Source organism: Athene cunicularia (assembly GCF_003259725.1).
Source record: "Athene cunicularia isolate RWA chromosome Z unlocalized genomic scaffold, athCun1 chrZ_part4, whole genome shotgun sequence".
NCBI classification, from domain to species: Eukaryota; Metazoa; Chordata; class Aves; order Strigiformes; family Strigidae; genus Athene; species Athene cunicularia.
The window spans coordinates 2,262,175-2,281,996 of record NW_020799145.1 but is presented as its reverse complement, the minus strand read 5'-3'; the positions used below and the strand labels follow the sequence as shown (position 1 = coordinate 2,281,996).

The 19,822-nt window shown below is 36.8% G+C and overlaps 1 protein-coding gene across 1 annotated transcript in view; it reads left to right on the top strand.

Moving 5' to 3' along the window:
* Positions 1 to 19,822, top strand: part of GLIS3 (GLIS family zinc finger 3) — a 172,082-nt gene that overhangs the window by 112,696 nt on the left and 39,564 nt on the right. The window contains exons 4-5 of the mRNA XM_026866816.1: positions 8,508 to 8,669; positions 10,112 to 10,222. Of these exons, the coding sequence (XP_026722617.1) occupies positions 8,508 to 8,669; positions 10,112 to 10,222 (273 nt within the window). The remainder of the gene's footprint in view (positions 1 to 8,507; positions 8,670 to 10,111; positions 10,223 to 19,822) is intronic.

Genomic DNA, 19,822 nt, shown 5'->3' with positions numbered 1-19,822 from the left:
ATTTGGTAGGGAAAAAAAAAAGTGCAACAGGTATAGGACAACAGGGCAGTATAGTATTAAAATAGAGCATTGCATTTTTTCAGGATATTGTTTGGTGAATTTTTCCAGCAAACCTTTAACTTCTAAATGCAAGTCAAGGTTTGGCCAAGCATATTTCTGTCTCCTAATGATGCCTCTTCCTGTATGCATTGTGCTTGTCTGTCTCTGTCACTTTTAAGTTGAACAGCACTTTACATAAACAATCAACCAATTGAATTATGCCTTATGTTTTTGCTTTAATAAAGCCTCTTTAACCAGGCCCTTTAATTAACATCAGTGTCAGTTTCTCAAAATTGGAGCTATTCAAACTTTTCTTCTGGGGTAACTTAAGTACCAAATTTCTTTGGACACAAAATTAGTGTTTATGGATATGTTCTACTGTTTTCTAGCATATTTTCTCTAGGCAAATGCTGCACACATGAAAGATCAAATGGATCTCTCACTGCCTGTTTTGCTCTTGGCAGTGATCTATATGGCTTTTTCAATAAAAAGAAAAATCTGTAAGAAAAATTAATTTTGGCTCTGTAAATAATAAATGGATTCTACTAAGAGAGCCTATGTCAGATAGCAGCTAGTCTTGTGTATATATGCTGGGGGTAGAAAGAACCTCATACCCAGGTCTGTAAAAAGCTGTGCTAAAAGTTTTACAGTGTCAGTTGTGAGCTATGTACCATAAGTGTGAGAGTTTACTCTATTCATTGTATATGTGAAAAAATGGCAATCAACTGATGTATTGTCAAATAACTTTAAAAAGAAATACTTTGATAGTCTTTGTAGAACAGCTTGCATGTTTGAATTTTTCAGTTCCAGTTTGAATGTTTATAGATAGGATAGGATATTCCTATTTCTATGTATAGATACTTCTACCTCTATTTAGAAACAATAGAATCTGAATTTAGACAGAGTTTTTTGAAGAATAACCCTCTAGACTCATGTTTCTTTCCCATTTGGGCTCTGGTTTCAGAATTTTCCTGATTTTATTCCTTTTTCCCTCTACTGTAATAGAAATAAAAATTTAGTCCTTTGTAAAATTCACAAAGAGCAAAATGCTCTAAAACAACAGACTCTTCCCAATGAGAATGTGATTTACACTCCCTCATCTCCATGATTGAAAGCCTATGGTCTCAATTTATAGCATATCTCTGGCATGAGATCCTTTAGAGGTATGAACTACAGAAATGAGGTGTGGCTACACATCTTATTGGAGGGCAAAGTAGTGTTCCTGCATATATTTTCTTAAAACACCTGCAAAGAAACAACTGTTTTTTTACTTGATGAAAAGTTATTTAATTCCTGTGAGTTTACTAGAAGAAGAAGTATTCCAACCTAGATACTTCTCAAGGGTTTAGCAATAATAGTAGCTGCTTTAACAGTGAACAATTTTAGAACCATGTTGACTTTTAGTAGAGAAAGCTGCACAAATACAGATGGTGACCTCAGTTACAAGAGGATCAAAGACAACCTTTTAGAAAAGCCAAGGAGGTACAGAAAGAAAGGGGAAAACCCAGAAAAAAAAGAGGAGCACTGTCTTCCAAAAGGAAGCAATGTAAGAATTCTCAATTTGATCATTCTTCCTCTAATGGTTTCTGTACCATATGGTTTTTGAATCAGTAGCAGCTGATGTGTTCAGTAATAGTTTCTTTTGAAGGGACTTGTCATAATATTTACCTTCTCTACAGCAACAGAAATAGCTTCCAAGTCTGAAATGGTCAAACTACTAAAACTAATGAAATCAAGAGGCATTTCCATGGTGAATGAATCTCTTGACATCATTATTTCAGGGGATAGACAACATTCAATGTATAGTACTTAATTTCAGATATTCAGCTATTTGTGTCTTTAGGCATAGTGTTATCTAGAAAGTAGGAATATACAGTATGGTGCAGATCTCTAGAAAGTGAAAAGTATGAAGATCTCCAGAGTATTGCAGTGAAAGGGAGAAAAGAGCATGCTACATTTATCAAGAACACATAAATAAAAAAAGCTCTCTGTAAAGAGAGCTCTCACAATAAGAGTATTGTGGGTGAGGACAGTTCCTTACCTGTCTTCCACTTCCATCTTTATTGCAGTTTGATATCAAGAGACTAGCCTCTCTTCTGTGTTTTTCTGAAAAAGTAGCCTAATTTAATTTCCCATATGTTAACCAATGTGTAACTTTTTGCTCTGCATTAATATCTCCTTTTTTTTACCATTGAGTTAATTGTATTTTTCAGTTATAGAAGCAGTATGTAGTGCTTCTTACTTAAAATATACCCAAAGAGATGGATGTATTGGAAAACAGAAACCAGATTAAGATTAATCTTGTTCTATCCACACACACACAAAGAGCGTTATGTGCTCCTTAGCCAAATGCTCTTAAAATATGAGCATAATATGAGGATATATCTGACTCATAATATGAACTTTCTTGTACACTATTGAGTATAATAAGCCTTTTAGCTTAAAGTAGGAAGTACAAAGAAGACAAATAACAATTTACCTGAGGCTTTGTCATGGTCTGTAATTATGTTTTGTTTGCATTTATACTTATGCAATGCTGAATTCTAAAATTTTAATGGAATCTACCAGAAATACCTGAAGTGAGGACATTGCAGTGGAAGGAACCTTTTTTTTTAGTAGGAAAAAAAAATAATAATTACCTGTTGACTTCAATAAGCTTTTGACCAAGTTGTCATTGAGTAGTTGGGCAAAAAAGCATGTATTATAATTGCATTCAAAATATATAAACATAGTCTGTCATTATTTACTGGAGCAAAGAATGCCAAGACTTTGTATCATTTCATAAGCTAAAATATAAAAGCAGAAAGTAAATCGCAGCCTTTGAATAGCTTTGAGGAAAAGATAGCCTTTTGTAAGCACTGTAGATCTGCAAGAGCATTCAGTCACCATGTGACAAAATAAATTCTGTTCAGATAGAAATGGTTGCACTGTTACAAAGTGCTACTCTGAATGCTACATTTTCCCACATTTAAACACTTTAAAGGTTAAAAGCACAGCACTTACTTTACATGAAATGAACCTGGGCTTTTAAATCTCAGCTGTGGCATGCAGCCCCCTTGTTGGTGAGCACCTGATGTCAGCAGTATGAATGATGTCTGACACTAATTATGTGTTGTTCACAAGATTGCCAGGCAGGAGAGTCTGGGGGAATAAAAATCTATTTAAAAGGTTTTCATATGAGGTCTTAATCTCAATTTTTTGAAAGCCCTTATGTCTCCTTCAGAGCAGCAGCCTGCTAATGCTGTTGAGGAAGGGAAATGCTTTTTAAAAGACTGCTTCAAATGCATTGTTCTTGTTTGAAAGCCATGTAAAGAACAGCTTTAATGGAAAGATACTTTGTCCTTGTCATACCACCTGCCATAATATTGAGACAGAAGAACCTACCTGGTCAGCATATCAGAGCATTCAATATTAATTGACAGATGGACATAAAACATTGTTAAATAATTAATTTGCCCTTTATGTGCTAATAATCTTATTTAAATTCTATAAGACTACTGAACAATTCACAGATTTGTTTTGGGGCCCTATGTATATGCTATTCTGGATTTATTTTTTCCCCTATAGTTTTTAGGGATTCCATTCCTTCCATTTGTGTATATACATTCACATATGACAGAATTCCCTAATATTCAGAAGTGTCTTATATTTTCATTCAGATAACTTTCTTCAAAGTCTAGGATTTAAAACTTTTATTTGTCATTCTGATGGTGAATTTATGGCTATTACTAATGTAAACAAGTCAAGGAGCTTCTCAAAGCTGTCTCAGACAGTAACTTACCGTTGTGAATGGAATCAGGTCAATGTCCAGAGGCAGAGGCATCTTTTTATGCTGTCTTAAAATAGGCGGACTCATACCAGTTTGGATATTTCAGCAGATGTTATATCAAGTTATCTCACTCTTTCCAAAGACTCAGAAGGCTATATAAAACATCTTTGAGTCCTTCTTCACCTTTGTAGAGTCCTACTTCTTTAATTTTCTTCTCCTGTATCCATCAGCTCTTTGAGGGAGCATGTGTTATCAAGCTGTTATTTCTACAATCTGGGATGGAAGAAGGAAAAAGTAGAAAACTAGTACCATGTTTCTGTATTAATATTTTACTGGGAAAAAAAAATTGTAAATTATAACCACAGAATATTTTAAAGTAGTCCAATATTATTAATTAATAATTTATCAATGTAATTCAAATGTAGAATCATAGGCGGATAATGCTGTTTCCAAAGGAGATGTTGCACTGGATTTTGTCCCAGTGCTGATGAGGGTCAGTGTGGAAGGGAATACAAAATACTGCTAGTGAAATGCCTGCAGTTCTCTTTTTGAAAAAGTATAGACTAGAACTGGGTTTCCCCAAGGCTTTTCATGTTTGAAGCACATGACATTTTTGAACCTTATGTGGAAGGACATTTCTAGAACTACCTGAAAGGACGTTGTAATGAGGTAAGTGTCAGTCTCCCAAGTAACAAGTGATAGGATGGGAAGAAACAGCCTCAAGTTGCACCAGGGGAGGTTTAGATTGGATATTAGGAAAAATTTCTTCACAGAAAGATTTGTCAAGTGTTGGAACAGGCTGCCCAGTGAAGGAGTTGAGTCACCATCTCTGGAGGTGTTTAAAAGATGTGTAGATGTGGCACTTAGGGACATAGTTTAGTGGTGGACTTGAGAGGGTTAAGTTAATGGCTGGACTTAATGATCTTAAAGATTTTTTACAACCTAAATGATTCTATGATTTTAAGGTTTTTGTATTAAACTACATTAATAGGGCATATATTAGATAAAGGGTGCTTCACTTGTTCTCAAAAAAGTGGTCTAAGTAGGTAAACTTTGTACATTTAACAGGGACTAGTAGAGCCACAAATACTGAAGATATCACACTGTTACAGACAATCTGATTGATTCTGCTGAATTACTGTGTTATAAAAATGTGCACTGTGAAACAGGCAAATGCAAAGCAATACAAGCAGGAGTGCAGACATAGAGCTTATATTTACAAGATGAGAAATTCTGCCTATCAAAACATGAGTTTGAGTGGAATTTAGTATTACCAACTGTAATGAAAAACCTCTGTAAAATGCTGTGACTTAACACTATCCTTGTATGAGTGAAAAAGAGGGTGTGATTCAGAAAAGTCATGTTACCTGAATGCCTAACACTGGTAAGACTACCACTGATCCTGTATTTCATATCCCAGGTGAATGTAGTAGTCAGAAAGGGACCGCAGAAATTGTCAATGGAAAACCAAACTTTATTGTGTGAAGAGTTTTTAGAGTATGCATCTATGTGTTCATGTGCAGTCAGTCGTGGATTAATGTGAGTTAGCCATGGGTTAACAGGCAAGAGCTAGGTCTGATCTGTACTGTACATCTGTGAAATTGCTGTTTTTCCTACCTGTGTGCATGTAGTGGAGAAGGCCCAGTCCCACACTGTTATGATGCCATGTGTCCTTGGACCAGAAGTAGCATCCATTGTATTTAATGAAGAAGAGGCATGGATACTTTTTCATGGAAAACATGTTTGCTAAGGGAAAGCTTCTTACCTTGCTGACCTTGTGAAATCAGGGAGGAGTTTCTCCCCTCTGACGTGTATCTTAGTTTCTGGGTGCACTTTTTAATCTCTTTCTGCATCATCAAAAGTTCACCATGACTGAACTAAGCCAAACAAATTTATATTCTGCAACTGTATAGGAACACATTTAAAGGATCTGGTTAGTATGTCCTGGGTCCATACAAAGGTTTGGGTTGATTTCCTCCAAGTCAGTTTGGCAGAGATTTGGACAGTTCTCCACCTTGCCATCAAGCATCGGTCACAGCTTGCTTTCTGAGGTCATTTGGATGTATCTTGTCTGATCATTTCCCTATATCACATCCTTTTGAGGGCTTCTCAGTCTCTTCTGCTTTTTGCCTGAGGCATGCATTCTGTTTTATTGAGGAACAAAATGTATTCTGTCACTGAAGTATCTAGATTTGCCATTGAGACTTTGTGTGGACACTGGCTAGCTCTTGATACACAGAAAGCCATCTGCTGCAGTTTAATGGTTAAAGTTGATGTTTAGCGAAGTCAAATTTAAGAAGTAAATTTATAAGATAACATTTGCTAGTTCTGCTCAGTTAAACATTTTTTCCCAGTTAAATTCACCTCTAATTTTACAATCATATAAACAATTGTTTACACATGTTTAATTTTGTTTGTATGCTTGAAGATTCAAAGTTTTATAACCTGTGAAACAAATAAAAGAGGGCTTTCTTTTAGAACTTTTTCACTGGGCTGAGTTTTACCCTATGAAATAGGGTAAATTGCTTGAGATACTGCAATTTATTTCATACTTAAGTGTAATTTAGTTACTGTCATTAGAATGGATGGTTGTTCTTGTATGGATTTACAAGAAATAATAAGTTGTCTACATAAGGTGGGCTAATCAGTAGGTTTCTTTATTATTACTCTTATTTTAACATAGCTGCCCTGGAATTATTTTGCATTTCATAAGGCTGTTTATTTTATCAGGCTCTTAGCTCTTATGTTTTTTATGCTTTCTCCACTCTTTACTTTTTCCTTTAAAAAAAGTGGTATTTTTATCCAGGCAGTTATTAGAGATATCTATTATTTTTAATTTATCCCGAAATATTTTGTAAAAATAGTTCCCTAAAAATAAAAATATTTTTACACTTGCTACAATGTTTGGCTTGCATACTAAACTTTCGTAAACATAAAGTCAACACTATTTGTACAAGCATAAATTGGATAATCTGAAAGGCACTGTAGGTTTGCTTTAGATAAAGGGATAGGGTATAAATAAAGATCTTCAAGGGTTGAGAAAATTTCTGCAGTTGATGAGTCTGAAAGATAAAATTGCAGTTATGACATAGTGGGGGGTGGTTCATCCCCTTTCTCAAGGTTTAATTTCTTAAGCTTACTTGTAATATTACTATTTTGTAGATAATGTGTATTTTCTCCTATATACTGTGTTTTCCTGGGCAACATTCAGCGTATATTTCCTTCTGTTGCTAAAACTAAACAAAAGCTGTCAGGGAGTGCTACACAGAAATTCAGCCTCCCCAGTTTGTTTGGGGAGGCTGAAACTCCTTTTTCCTGTATTTTCTCCCAGCAGTTTATTCTGTGAAGTTGTAACTCTCTCTTGCATTAATTCAAAAAACTGAGTCCCTAAAATAAAGCAATGAAAATTTTATATCCTGCTTCTTCTCTTTTTTGAGGATCTTACAGATCTGTAAGAAAACCATGCTATTTGCGAGCAGAATTATGTTAGTGTTTTCCTAGCCATGCTTTTGTAAACCTAAAGGCACTTAATAACATATTATAAAATTGATTTGTGTTATTCTAACATCAGTGAAAAGCAGCCCATTTCTTTTCAAGTGAGTAAAATGAATTGGAAGAGAAATAGTGGAAAATTTTGTGTTAGTATTAGAAATGTTTGACGTCTCTGTTAACTCATTATTATTTTTCCAAGTATACAAGAAATGCAAACTAGCATGTTATGCAGCAGATAATTTAAATGTTGCACAGTGGGATATGCAGTGGCTGAAACTAATGAGATTGATATTGACTGATAGAATTAAAAAAGCCTATACTTTTAACTAATATTCAAGTCTAACTGAAATCAAATGTACATAAAAATTCTAGTGTCAAATAGAACTGATGGGGTTTAGTTTCCTTTAGGAAAAAGTATGCTATGGGAACATGATAGATGAAGAGCTCTTTTTCTGCTCATAAAAACACAGGTTTCTCAGCAGATGCAGTACTTGATCAGGTGTAGAAATACTGTGCCACATGATTATTGGTTACACATGGGGATTAAATCCTATTTTGATGGGTTCCTATTATTTTTAATACCTCATAGATTTACTCATGGCACAAAGGTAATTAAATACTTCAACAATCTTTACTTTTTACATCACTGTCAGCAAGACAGAGCAGATTGATATTTCCTTGCAGACTAATATTTCCCTGCATGATTTTTTTGTTGCTCTGTAAATTGGGTCGGTACTGAGAGATGCCTGAGTTTGGCCCAGTTGCTAATATTGAAACAAGCCCAGAGATGAGATAAGGGTAGCTAGTGCAGGACTTGGGGAACCCCACAGTGACCATTTGCTTTCCATGTACTGCTGGGTGAACCAGCTGGGGCTGTGTTTCCCAGATAGGCTGATGGTACTGGGCTCTGAGCTGAGTGGTTTCTTTGTATCTCAGTGTCCGATCAGTAAAATGGGAGCAGGACATAATTTCCTAGTTCAACCATGTACAGGGAGGATAAATACATTCTGATGGTCTAAATGGTTCAAACCCTGCAACAACATCCACACTAAGAAGCCAGGCTTTCCTCAGCTTTGGAGAGGCATCCAGTCATAGTGGGTGGGAGGTATCTACAAGCCCTTTCACCCCCTTCTTGATGTTTGCTGTTGCAGTTTGCTGCATGTGCTTTCCTTTCAAATACTTTTTTTTTTTTCTTTTTCTTTTCTAGTTCGAGGGTTGCAAGAAAGCCTTTTCCAGACTAGAAAATCTCAAGATTCACTTAAGGAGCCATACCGGTGAAAAGCCATACCTTTGTCAGCATCCCGGCTGCCAGAAAACTTTCAGCAACTCCAGTGACCGTGCCAAGCACCAGAGGACACATTTGGACACTGTAAGGAAGCAGAAGTGCTATTGCAGTCCCCTGTACATTAGACTGTGTGCTCCTTCCCCCCAGCTTGGTGGCAGCAGGTAGCCCATAACCTTAGAGACAGGAGGGACAAGTGTCTGACGCAGCTGTTTAAGCTGTTTCTGAAGTGACCCAGTAGTGCAAGCATGAATGAAGATGGGCCAAACTAGTTGATAAAAAGGCCACAGCTCCATGGGTTTGCTGCAAGGAGAGGCAGTAAAATTCTCCCACTTAGCTGATCTCTAGGGAACATGACATCACTGTGCGAAGACACAGAAGACATCTGTGATAGTAACTGCTATTCTCTGACAAAAACTCAAACTCAAAAAAGCCTGGAACATGTACCAGAAAGTCAAGAGAGGAAGAATAATGTAAATAAAAAAAATTTCATACCAACAAATTGTTGCTTGTGAATTTGAGTCACAGCTGAGATTTGTTTAAGAAACTTTTGTTTCGTAACAAAAGATTGTATTTTGTCAGAGGCAAGCAATTTCTAAAGAGCAGAAGTCCAGAAAGAAAACAAGAACCATGCCATTTGAATTAAATGGCTGTCACAAAACTTAAATTGCCCATTTCAAATAGTTCATAGTATGGCTGGTAACAATCATTTGGAAAAGGTGGTTTTGGAAACACTTTGTGAAACTGAAATGGCTAAATTGCAAAATAGCTAATTCCAGAAAATGATTGGACCTATTGTTTATGTAATACTTTGTATTGTGGACCTACAAGTCAGGTTAGAATAGGCAGAAAGAGAGATTTGTAGAGCTTTATATTTATTTGGTGAGTTAGATTTATTGGGCTTTCTTTTAAGAAAACTAGAAAGGTATTACAGGAGTGGTATCTTTCTAAAATGACATGCATTATTAAAAAATGTGAGCTAAAGGAGTTTGTCTTGTACTTTATATTAAAATGGATATTTTTGTGTGTAATATTTTTGAAACTTCAGTATTCAATGATTGCTTTAGTTTTTGCTTGCTCTCTTTGTACTGTAGTCAACTAACAGTTTTTCTTGTTCTCTTTTTCTGAAGCAGATTCTTCTATAATCCTAAACAGTCTATCTGGGCCTTTACTGCAGTTTCTTTACCTGATTCACTAAAGAATATATTTTCTGATTAAGTCAAAGATTGCTCTGAGGGTGGAAGAATTGTGAGTATAACTAGCAATATTCATTGTACTGATTACAAAAAAAAAAAAAGGTAACAGTGAAAGGTGCCACAATGAAAGCTGTCCTTTGATTTGTCTTCCTTATAAGCCTTGCTTTCATCCTTTTCCTTTCTAATAAATTACCAAGCGTTCTGCTTGTAATAATGTACAACATTTGTGTTCTGTAGTAATGTGGTTTGCAGCATCCCAAGGCTCAGAAGATATTCTCTTGAGTTAAAATAAACTGTGATATAACTGCTTTATTCTTTTTCTTTCTGATTTAGAAACCTTATGCATGTCAGATTCGAGGATGTACTAAACGATATACAGATCCAAGTTCCCTCAGAAAGCACGTGAAAGGCCATTCTTCCAAAGACCAACAAGTCAAAAAAAAGGTATATTTTTCTACTGTGGTCTAAATGGTCTAAAGCTTATGTGGAGAAGTCGGTGTTCTAATATTAGATGTTTCAATGTGTCTTCAAGTACCTGTGCTGATTTCAGACTGTTGATTAGAAAAACCTTTAATGGAAAATAATCAATATGGTTCTTATATAGATGATAATTTCATCTTTGACTTAATGAGGCTGCCTGGCTTTAATGCTTTTTATTTTCTGATGTGATGATTAATCACTAAGCAATCATAATGAGGCAAATAACAATTTCTGAAAACACAAATTTTTTGGTTTGAAGTTCTGCCACTTGGTAAATACATAGTAATGCAAAATCCAGTTTACATAGCCAGTCTCAGATGGAAAGATGGATTTTGAGGGCAGATGGCAGTATGTGAGATTAAGCTCTATTTCCATATGGCAGATGCTTCCAGATACCAAGACATTTCACAATACTGCTTCCCTGTGGAAGTCAAGTCCATGAGTCAACAGTTGTTTATATCTTTGAAGAGCTGAGTTGCAACCTAAGGGAATTATTTTTTTTTTCTGAGCATTGTTCATCCTATTTCCTATTAATCACCGGCACTATGTCAATAGATTGTTCAGATCTCTAAGGATAAAAATCTAAGCTTTTTTTTAAAGGAAGGTGGTCCTGATAAAAGGGAAACATACATGAACTAGTATAGGGCTAGATAAACTTTGAGATGTCAGTCCCATGTAAAACAAGTAATAGTTTAGAAGTTTTAAAATAAAATGCACAGCCATTCATAGAAAGTAGCAAAAAAATGCTTGGAGCATTGGAAGCACTAAGTGGCACTCTTTAAAGCTACAGTATACAAATTTGAAGAGTAAGTTTTTATTCAATTATTTTTTGAAGCAGGACATGGCAGCAGACACCTGCATGGCAGCCTCTGAGGTACTACCCTGTAGTATTCTTCAGGAAATTCCTTTAAATTTATGAGTACCCACTCCTGTATCAGAGATGAAGCAACTAAGCATTCATTTTCACCTTAATTAGCAGTACCTTGACTCCCTTGCTCCTGTGCATGCTGCCCACAGGCAGGGCTGCCAAAGGAGGTCTGTAAGCCCTGTCCTGCCTATCCCAGGAGAGCTACTCAGCCACCGAGACACTTTTACAAGCATATAAAGTAAATGCCTGTCAAGGTGTTGCATTCTGAGAAATTTGTGTGTGATGCCCCAACTAGTACTGGCATAATGGACCTGAATACAGGTATTAGACTACACTGAAACATTACTGTCATTGAAAGTGAAATAATCTGTTATCTCCTTTCTCTCATTTTGTCAGATGGAAATGCTATGTGGGATTTTCCTTCCTGCATTTCATTCACTGTGTGATTTTGCTCATTTTCCATTCCTTCTTTGTGCCAAACAGTTTAAACCTGGCCTCTTTTACTCCTCACTTGACTCTGTATGGGCCCATTCTGGACTTAAAATTTCTTATATTTACATCCCTGTTTAATAAGGGTTTATTTGCTCATTGGTCACCTGAGATATGTTGATATTTGGAAGGAGAAATAAGCCAAACTTCCACAAAAAGAAAAGAAAAATGTGGCATCTATCAAGCCAGATACTTAAAGCACGGATAAAGATTGCAATGTATAATGTTTATACATTACAGCATAGTTACTGGACTTTTGAGAACTTGTAATTGCTAACCAACATCATGCTTTGGTATTTGAAATATTTTCCCTAAGTAATAGTAATAAAAAGTAATAAACAATAAACCTTTTAATGCAGAATTAAGGTTATTTATGGCTTTAATTAAAAGTAAAAATTGACTTAATGTCAAAAAAGTATTTGCAAAAATGTGAATTCATCAAAAATAACCATAAAAATTCCAAGGTGGTAAGGGCCCAGTGGAGTAATACTTCCAGCCCTAGGAATCTATTCTATTGAAAAGAATGAAACCCTTTGCTGTCACACCCTGTTAGTCATGGATTCATTTATTATATCTTGCCTGACTGCTTTTAATCCTCCTTTTAACCTCCCCCTACACACCAAGTGACATTATTGTGGTGACTTAAGTTGCTGTTTCTCCATGACGGTACCTCCAAATGTGTCTTTGATGTTGCATAGACTTAAAATGGCAGGATGAAGTATATTCATAACAGTGGAATCAGCTACTTGCTGTGCTAAACATTACTTTGAGACTTCAGTGCAGATTTTCTAGATCTGTCTTCAAAGCTTTGACCCCTTCCTTGGCCCTCTAAAATGGGGCCAGATTATGCAATATGATATAGATAAATTTCCATCTCTGAGTTATTTTAAGCAACCTTTGTTGATATATGTTTATGGCTTACCATGTAAGGCAAAAATGCCTTCTCTACAAATCTTGTAAGGCAGACACTGTTCCCCTTATCATCCCAAACCCCAGCCTCTGGCCATCCATCAAATACATTTAACTGGGAATGTCTCCAGATAATGTGATGAAATACCAAAGACCAAGAAGATCCCGGCACAAATACATTTAATGCAAGCAATTTAGTGGATAGTAGAGTCAACTTTCATTTTCTTCTCAAATGAAAGCAGAAGAGTAGAACTGCTTTAATCATCTTTGTGTAATTTCTAAAATTCTTCATAAACATGAGGGCAAATGTACACAAATACCATGTAAATACCTGGGAACAGAGGCTGAAAATGTCTAGCAAAGAATTTAAGTTATAATCTATGTATCATAATATTCAGTCAATCATTTAAAAATATTTTGGTGGGATAAAAAGCAGTGCTTGCTATCTTATTTTAAAAAATAAAAGTTGCTGACTGTGACTGAATTTCATCTTCCCTTGGGGAGGATTGACGGAGCTCCTTCTAAGCAGGGAAGTCTGTGATAGAAAACTAGACAGCACCCAAAATGAGAGCGTAAAGTGGTGCTGAGAGGAATGCTACTGTGCAACATGCCTCTGGACTAGAGTTCGTTTTTCTTAGTCATATTCTACTTTCAACTTTGAAAGGACAACAAACTTTAAAAATTTCATAAATTTAACAGTTACCATGTGGTGCTTATTACTGCAACATATACTGGAAGCTGAGAGCCATGTGGGATTCAAAGGGAACTGCCTATTTCTGTGAGTAATGAGACAGCATTAAAAAATAAACATGAGATTTACAAGGGATATTGGTGCTTCAAGATCATGCTTCAGGATAGAAGTCAGCATCAAGCTAAACAGATTAAGGAATAGTGTGGTTATTTTGTACTGCTTATTTGCGGTTTCTCACTCCTTCTTCTGAAATGCCAGCTGCTAGTGTACACAGTGTATATAATTCCAGGCACTATGGATGGATCTTGGGCCTGATCTGGAAGAAGCATCTGCTTCTAAATTGATATTTTAAAATAATAGCCTTAATTTATGTATCCTCCCTGCTTTTTTCCTTCTCTCATTCCATTTTTGTAACTCTTTTCTTTTTCAGTTTCCTTTCTTATTCTATCTTCCACCTTTGTAACTTTGTGTCTTCAAGATACGCAACCCAAACTGAACATCTGTAGGCAGCTGAGGTGCATATGCCGTGGTAAGACAAGTCCTAGGACTTTCTTCTACCCCAGATACTCCTAAATTCTCTCATCTTTTGCCCTGTTTCTTTCCTTCATGCTTTCATAAGCTGAGTTCAATTAAACTGTCAATTTAGAAAGCATATTGTACATACGGGCAAATGCCACTTAAACATTTGACATGCTATGTGTTTGCTAATCTTCATCTAGCTTGGACCTCATGAACCTCATTTAGGTTCTCATGAACCATTTAGCTTTGCTTTTCATCTCACATCAATAATTACCTAACAACTGTTCAGCTTTTTCAGTCTTCCATGCATTTTCAAGGCAGGCAAAGACCAGAAAGAGAAATGAGTGTTGGTTTTTTTTCTTTCTGAGAAACTCTAAAAATAAGAGAAACACAGTTTTTACCTGTAACTTCCTGAAGTGGGAGCATCTATATGAAGAGGGGCTGTAACAGCCTAAACTGATTGTTTCCCAGAATCAATGGTGAACATGCAGGATTTTTGAAAGGAAACGACAAGGAAGAAAAATTCATGGGTTGAAATTGCTATTTCATTTCTTTTTTCAAATACACAGTCAAGAAAATATAGTTACTTGGCTTGCTTTGTGGAAGTGCAGTGTATCGGAAGAAAAGGTTAGGAAAGCAGAAGGATGAGTGAGACAGGTATTTATCTACTTCTAACCTTCATATTATTTATTTTTCTTATATAATACTAACACTAATTTCTGACTTCATAATATCTGAAGACCATTTATGCATTGATACTGAGTATAGACTGGCTCTAAAAATTGCCAGCCTGTACTATCAGATGCAACTGTTAGTGGTAGAAATATTGTCTATGTGAATCATCATTCCTGTTAAATCCTTTAGTTCTTATTTGTAGAATGGCTTTAATAAGGAAGGCTACAGTTGAGAGCTTTGGTATCTTCAACAGGATTGCGTAAGTTTGTTCCTGGATTCATCCTGTGGAATCTCTGACTAGTCAAAAAATAGGGCACTATTTGACAAAAGTAAGCTTATTTTCAGTTCATTATGCTTTGTGTTTTCAGTAAACAGAAAATTTCTTTCATTTGTGAACTGATACTGTATTTGAAAATAAGAAATCATAGCTCTTTTAGTTTGTAGGTCTTTTTAAATTGGTGAAAATGAAATTATGCAATGTATCATTAACAAAATCCAGATCCTTCACTATTATATATCCAGTGATTTGAAACCAATATAGAAGGTGAATACTACCATTAAGCTGTTAATTAAGATCTGTTTGTTGTCCAAGCTAGCACTCAGACTGTCTTGTGTAAGTCTAAGAAGATTATCTTTTTCATACAAGTATACAATGAAAAATTTGCTATTTCTGGAGGAGTCTTGCTGAAGAAGTCTGTGTCTGTAAATCTAAAGAAAATATTTAATTCACTTTTAAGTTTCACAGTACAGGTCCCACTGTGAATGGAATGAACCTTCCACGAGCTTTGCATAGATCTTGTCATGAACATCTGCAATGTTTTTTAAAGGTTTTCTCTTTTTAAAAAGTGCATCTGCAAACAGATAAGAGATAATTTTTTAAAAGGACAAAAGATTGCTTTGATTTCATACAGCTGTTTGGCAAGGACAAGATCACTTTGGTAACATCTACCTTATAATCTGAACAATGCAGCAGCTATGCTTTTAGATACAGTTTTAATTATATCTGTAATTATACCAGTGAATAACTGTTGTCATGTATAATAGTTCTTTAAGCCAGTGTGTTCTGCCAAAAAAAAAAAATATTTAAAAGATTGTTTCTATTTAATTAAAGTGTAATAGATAAGGATGCAACTGGTTAGCTCCATCTTTGTGGAAAAAAGAAAAAGATAACTTGAGCAGTTCAGATAAACAGGACCAGCAAAAGGGAATGTAAAAGTCCTAGTCTGGGCCTTGGACTGAAAGACAATTTATACCAAATCATACCATCTTTCAGCTGATTATTCTTGGATTCTTTGGCAATTTTAACAGTGCTCAGACCATGTGTTTCATTGGCTGTGTCAGTTACGGATCAGAGACGTTATACAGACAGGCCCTGGAGATACTGCATGCTTACGCAATAATTGCCTCTGAAAGCTGTGTGTTTCTTGGAAACCTGCATCATCTTAGCTCATTCAAATAGGTCTTGAGGAAACCATGCATGGATTCAGCTGACCACATGGCTTAACACCTCAGCGGATGCATAACATCATGGTACTCCTAGGTCTGTACAGGATTTTTCAATACTATGCAGAGGAGCATAGATCAGCTAAAGCATGTAACGTTTTGGTTTAACTATATTTTGCTCTTTATTTATTGATTTGATTTGTACATAGTCCTGGTCTAACACTGCAGTTGTGCTTGTGTCTATTTTTCTGGCTTTTTCCGTGACAGAGTTTTTGTACTGTCTCTGTCAGAAGGCGAATATCACGGAGGCATAGCTTTGGGAAAGGTGGTCCAAAGGACATTTCTGAAAGTTGTCTTGGTGGAGGGATTTTTTGAATTGTAGTTTATATGATACAGCTACCAAATCACTAAGGGATGAAGTGGCTGGTGAGACCTCAGAACATAAGGAAGTGTGCACAGACTTCCAGATTGGTTCATTTCTGCCTAATAATCGTCCTCTTTGACACATATTAGTCAATTGTAAAATGATTGCTGAACAGTAGTGGCTTTTAGGGAGCTGTTAAAACATTCTCCCATTGAAGAGGGACTCTTCCAAGATTTGTTCCTGTGATATCTGGTTGGAAGGAGATGTTTTCAGGTGTTATTGTGCTGAGGAGGAATAAAGAACTGGCAATTGGAATCTCTCTAATCCTGATGCTTTTTGTGCATTACTTCTTGTAGGTTGCACTTTTTTTCAAAAAACAATCAGCTAGCAATGGCTGGAAGTTTTCAGACTACTTTTCCTGATTACAATAAAATAAAAAAGGTGCCACACTGCACTGCTGATATGAAACAGGCTGTATGACACCTCAGCCATATCCATTCCTCCTTTGAACTGTACCTAGAGGCTAGTAAAGCAAAGCAGTCTACACTAGGTGTGGAGCATGTTGGAAATAATCAAAAAGTATATGGATTACATAACCAAACCAATCCCTGGAACTGCCTTGCAGAGCACCTTCTGCTGACCTTGACCAGGGTTCCCACCTGAACTGAGGGAACTTTACAGAAGCCACGTTGCACAACTAGTAATGATCCTGCGGATACTGCTTTTCTGCCACCGTGCAACCCTTATATGAGCAAAAGGGGGATATAAAATCCCAGCTTCAGATGCAGATCTCAGTAACTGAATTCTTCTGAAGCCTCATGATTTTATATCCCGTTTCTAACAGTTCACCTATTCTCAGAGTCCTGTTATGTATAATGTATATAAATCTGTCCATATTACAATGAAAACATTAAGAGGAAAGTGAAAAACCCAAGTGATTAAAGAATTGACATTCTCCTGTTGAACAGTATTTCTCTGGAAATAAGACATGCAAGTGTTTTCATTACAGGTTAACATGGAGTTTTCTATAGCGTTTGTCTTCTTTTGTCTTTTGTGGCTCATGTCAGCAAATACATTATTCCTTCAGCAAAATAATACAGAACTTTTACTTCTTATAGGGCTGCACACTTCTTGATTGTTCATTGTTTACATTGTTCTACAGCAGAAGCAGTCTTTTTTATTGTGACCACACGTTGATTTTACTGCACAATTGATGAAGCTAACAGCTTGTTTAAAGATTTTGAAATAAACAAAATTTTACATCACCATTTAGTTTTAGTGAAGAATATGAATAGAAAACTATGTGTGATGACTTTCTTTAGCTCGTATCTTTGGTTTATTTAATTTCACAACACTTATTTCCAGTTTTTCATTTCATTTCTCAGCATGTGAACTAGGCTTTTTTTGTGAATCAAGAAACACAATGCTTAATGTGTTTCTTACAGGAAATAAATTCACTTCTTTTTTAGTCTTACTCAGAATGTTTAATTGATGGGGAAAGAGGGAGCCAGGGAGGGTTAGGGCATTACATCATTGGTATTTCTGCAGGTTATTCGGGCACTAAGCTGGTTACTAGTGACATTGTCCATTATGTGACTATATTAATCTGGAGAAACTGCTCTGTTTGTGAACACCTGCCTTGTGGGGATCAAACAGACATATCCTACAGTATGAGCCCAATTTGCTTCTGCGTTTCAGGTTTCACTTGCCCTTATTCAAACTCTTAGTTCAGATTTGACTGTTAAAACTGCAAAAGAGGGTGAATAGATTGGAAGGGAAGCAAATCTATTTTCTTTCTTTGAGAGCAGTTGAACATAAGGATATTTTCCCTCATTTGTTCTCAATGGATTCCATTTAAGAGATGTCACTAATGCAAAAAGAAGTGCATTCAGGGGCTAAGGGTCAGTGAGCAGTGCCCATGGCAACTAAGAAACTATTCTGCAGAAAAAATGCAATAAAGAGTAAGTGTTTTAATCCCCAACTTTAATCCCTTTACTTCCTGTTTTCAAAATGAAATATAAATCAGACACCATGGCATGCAGCAATTTTCTCTGAAAGGGATGTTGGCAAAAAGGGATTAGAAATAGGCAGCAGTGTTTAAGGAATTTAATCATACAATTTGTTGGAAAACTTTTGAGACTATGAATGACCAGTTCTTTTGAGTGTGGTCAGTGAGAAACATGAAAACAGACCCTGAAAGCAATGGAGGGCTGGCTGTGGCTGACTGCCCCCCCCATCTGCTGCAGCAGCAGCGATGTGCACTGTGGTGGGATGCATGAGGCGTGCCTCGCAAGGAAGCTCCATTGTGAGGGATGTGTTTTGCCAGCGGTGCATATAGAGCTCTGCTCTCCAGGTAGGAAGAAACATCAAAAGCCCCACTATGGTTTTCATGGTGCTCTAGTAGTTGTGGCGGTTGTTATAACCAGGAGATGGTTGGTTCACTCTGATGTTAACATTTGCTACTTCACATCATGATTCCTTCTTGCACTTGGTTTCTGCACTGAACTTGTTCTCCTGTATGCTTCAGCAGTGTGGTGTGTTGAAAAGTGCACCAGAAGGAATACATGCTGTCACCCTCGTTACATTTACACGCGTGTCAAAAATATGTCCAGATTGTCTCAAAACTCTGTAAACAACTGTCGATTCATGCCCATAGGAGTTTGTATTCTTCAGGTTCACTTTTAGTAGCAAATGGCCTTCTCTCCATTTGTGTGTCTTCACTGCCCTGCCACAGCATATCCATGAAGGTGAGCTTGAGAGAGCAGGAACCCTTCTTTCTTTAGGGTCCTGGCTGACAGAGTCCCCTGGGAGGCAGTCCTGAAGGGCAAAGGAGTCCTGGAAGGCCAGACATTCTTCAAGAATGTAATCTTAGAAGTGCAGGAGGGGGCTATCCCCATGTGCTGAAAGACAAGCCAACAGGAAAGAACACTGACCTGGCTAAGCAGAAAGCTTTGGCTGGAGCTCAGGGAAAAAAAAAATAAATTTGGAAGAAGGGGCAGGCAACTCACGATGACTACAAGGATGTCATGAGATTATGCAAGGGAGAAATCAGTAGGGCCAAACCCAAATAGAACTTAATTTGGCTGCTGCAGTAGAAGACAATAAAACATTTCTCTAAATACATTAGCAACAAAAGGAGCGTTAAGAGGAATCTCCACCCTTTGTTGGATGTGGGGGAAAACACAGTGACAAAAGATGAGGAAAAGGCTGATGTACTTAATGCCTTCTTTGCCTCAGTCTTTAACAATGAGACCAGTTGTTTTCAGGGTGCCCAGGCCCTGAGCTGAAAGTCAGAGACAAGGAGCAGAATGAAGACCCCATAATCCAAGGGAAAATGGTTAGGAACCTGCTACATCACTTATACACACACATGTCTATGGGGCTGGATGAGATCCACCCAAGGGTACAGAGGGAACTAACAGAATTGCTCACCAAGCCACTTTTCATCATTTATGGGCAGTGCTGGCTAAGCAGGGAGGTCCCACTTGACTGGAAGTTAGCAAATGTGACGTCCATCTACAAGAATGACCAGAAGAAGGATCCAGAGAACTACAGGTCTGTCAGTCTGACCTTGGTGCCAGGGAAGATGATGGAGCAGACCATCTT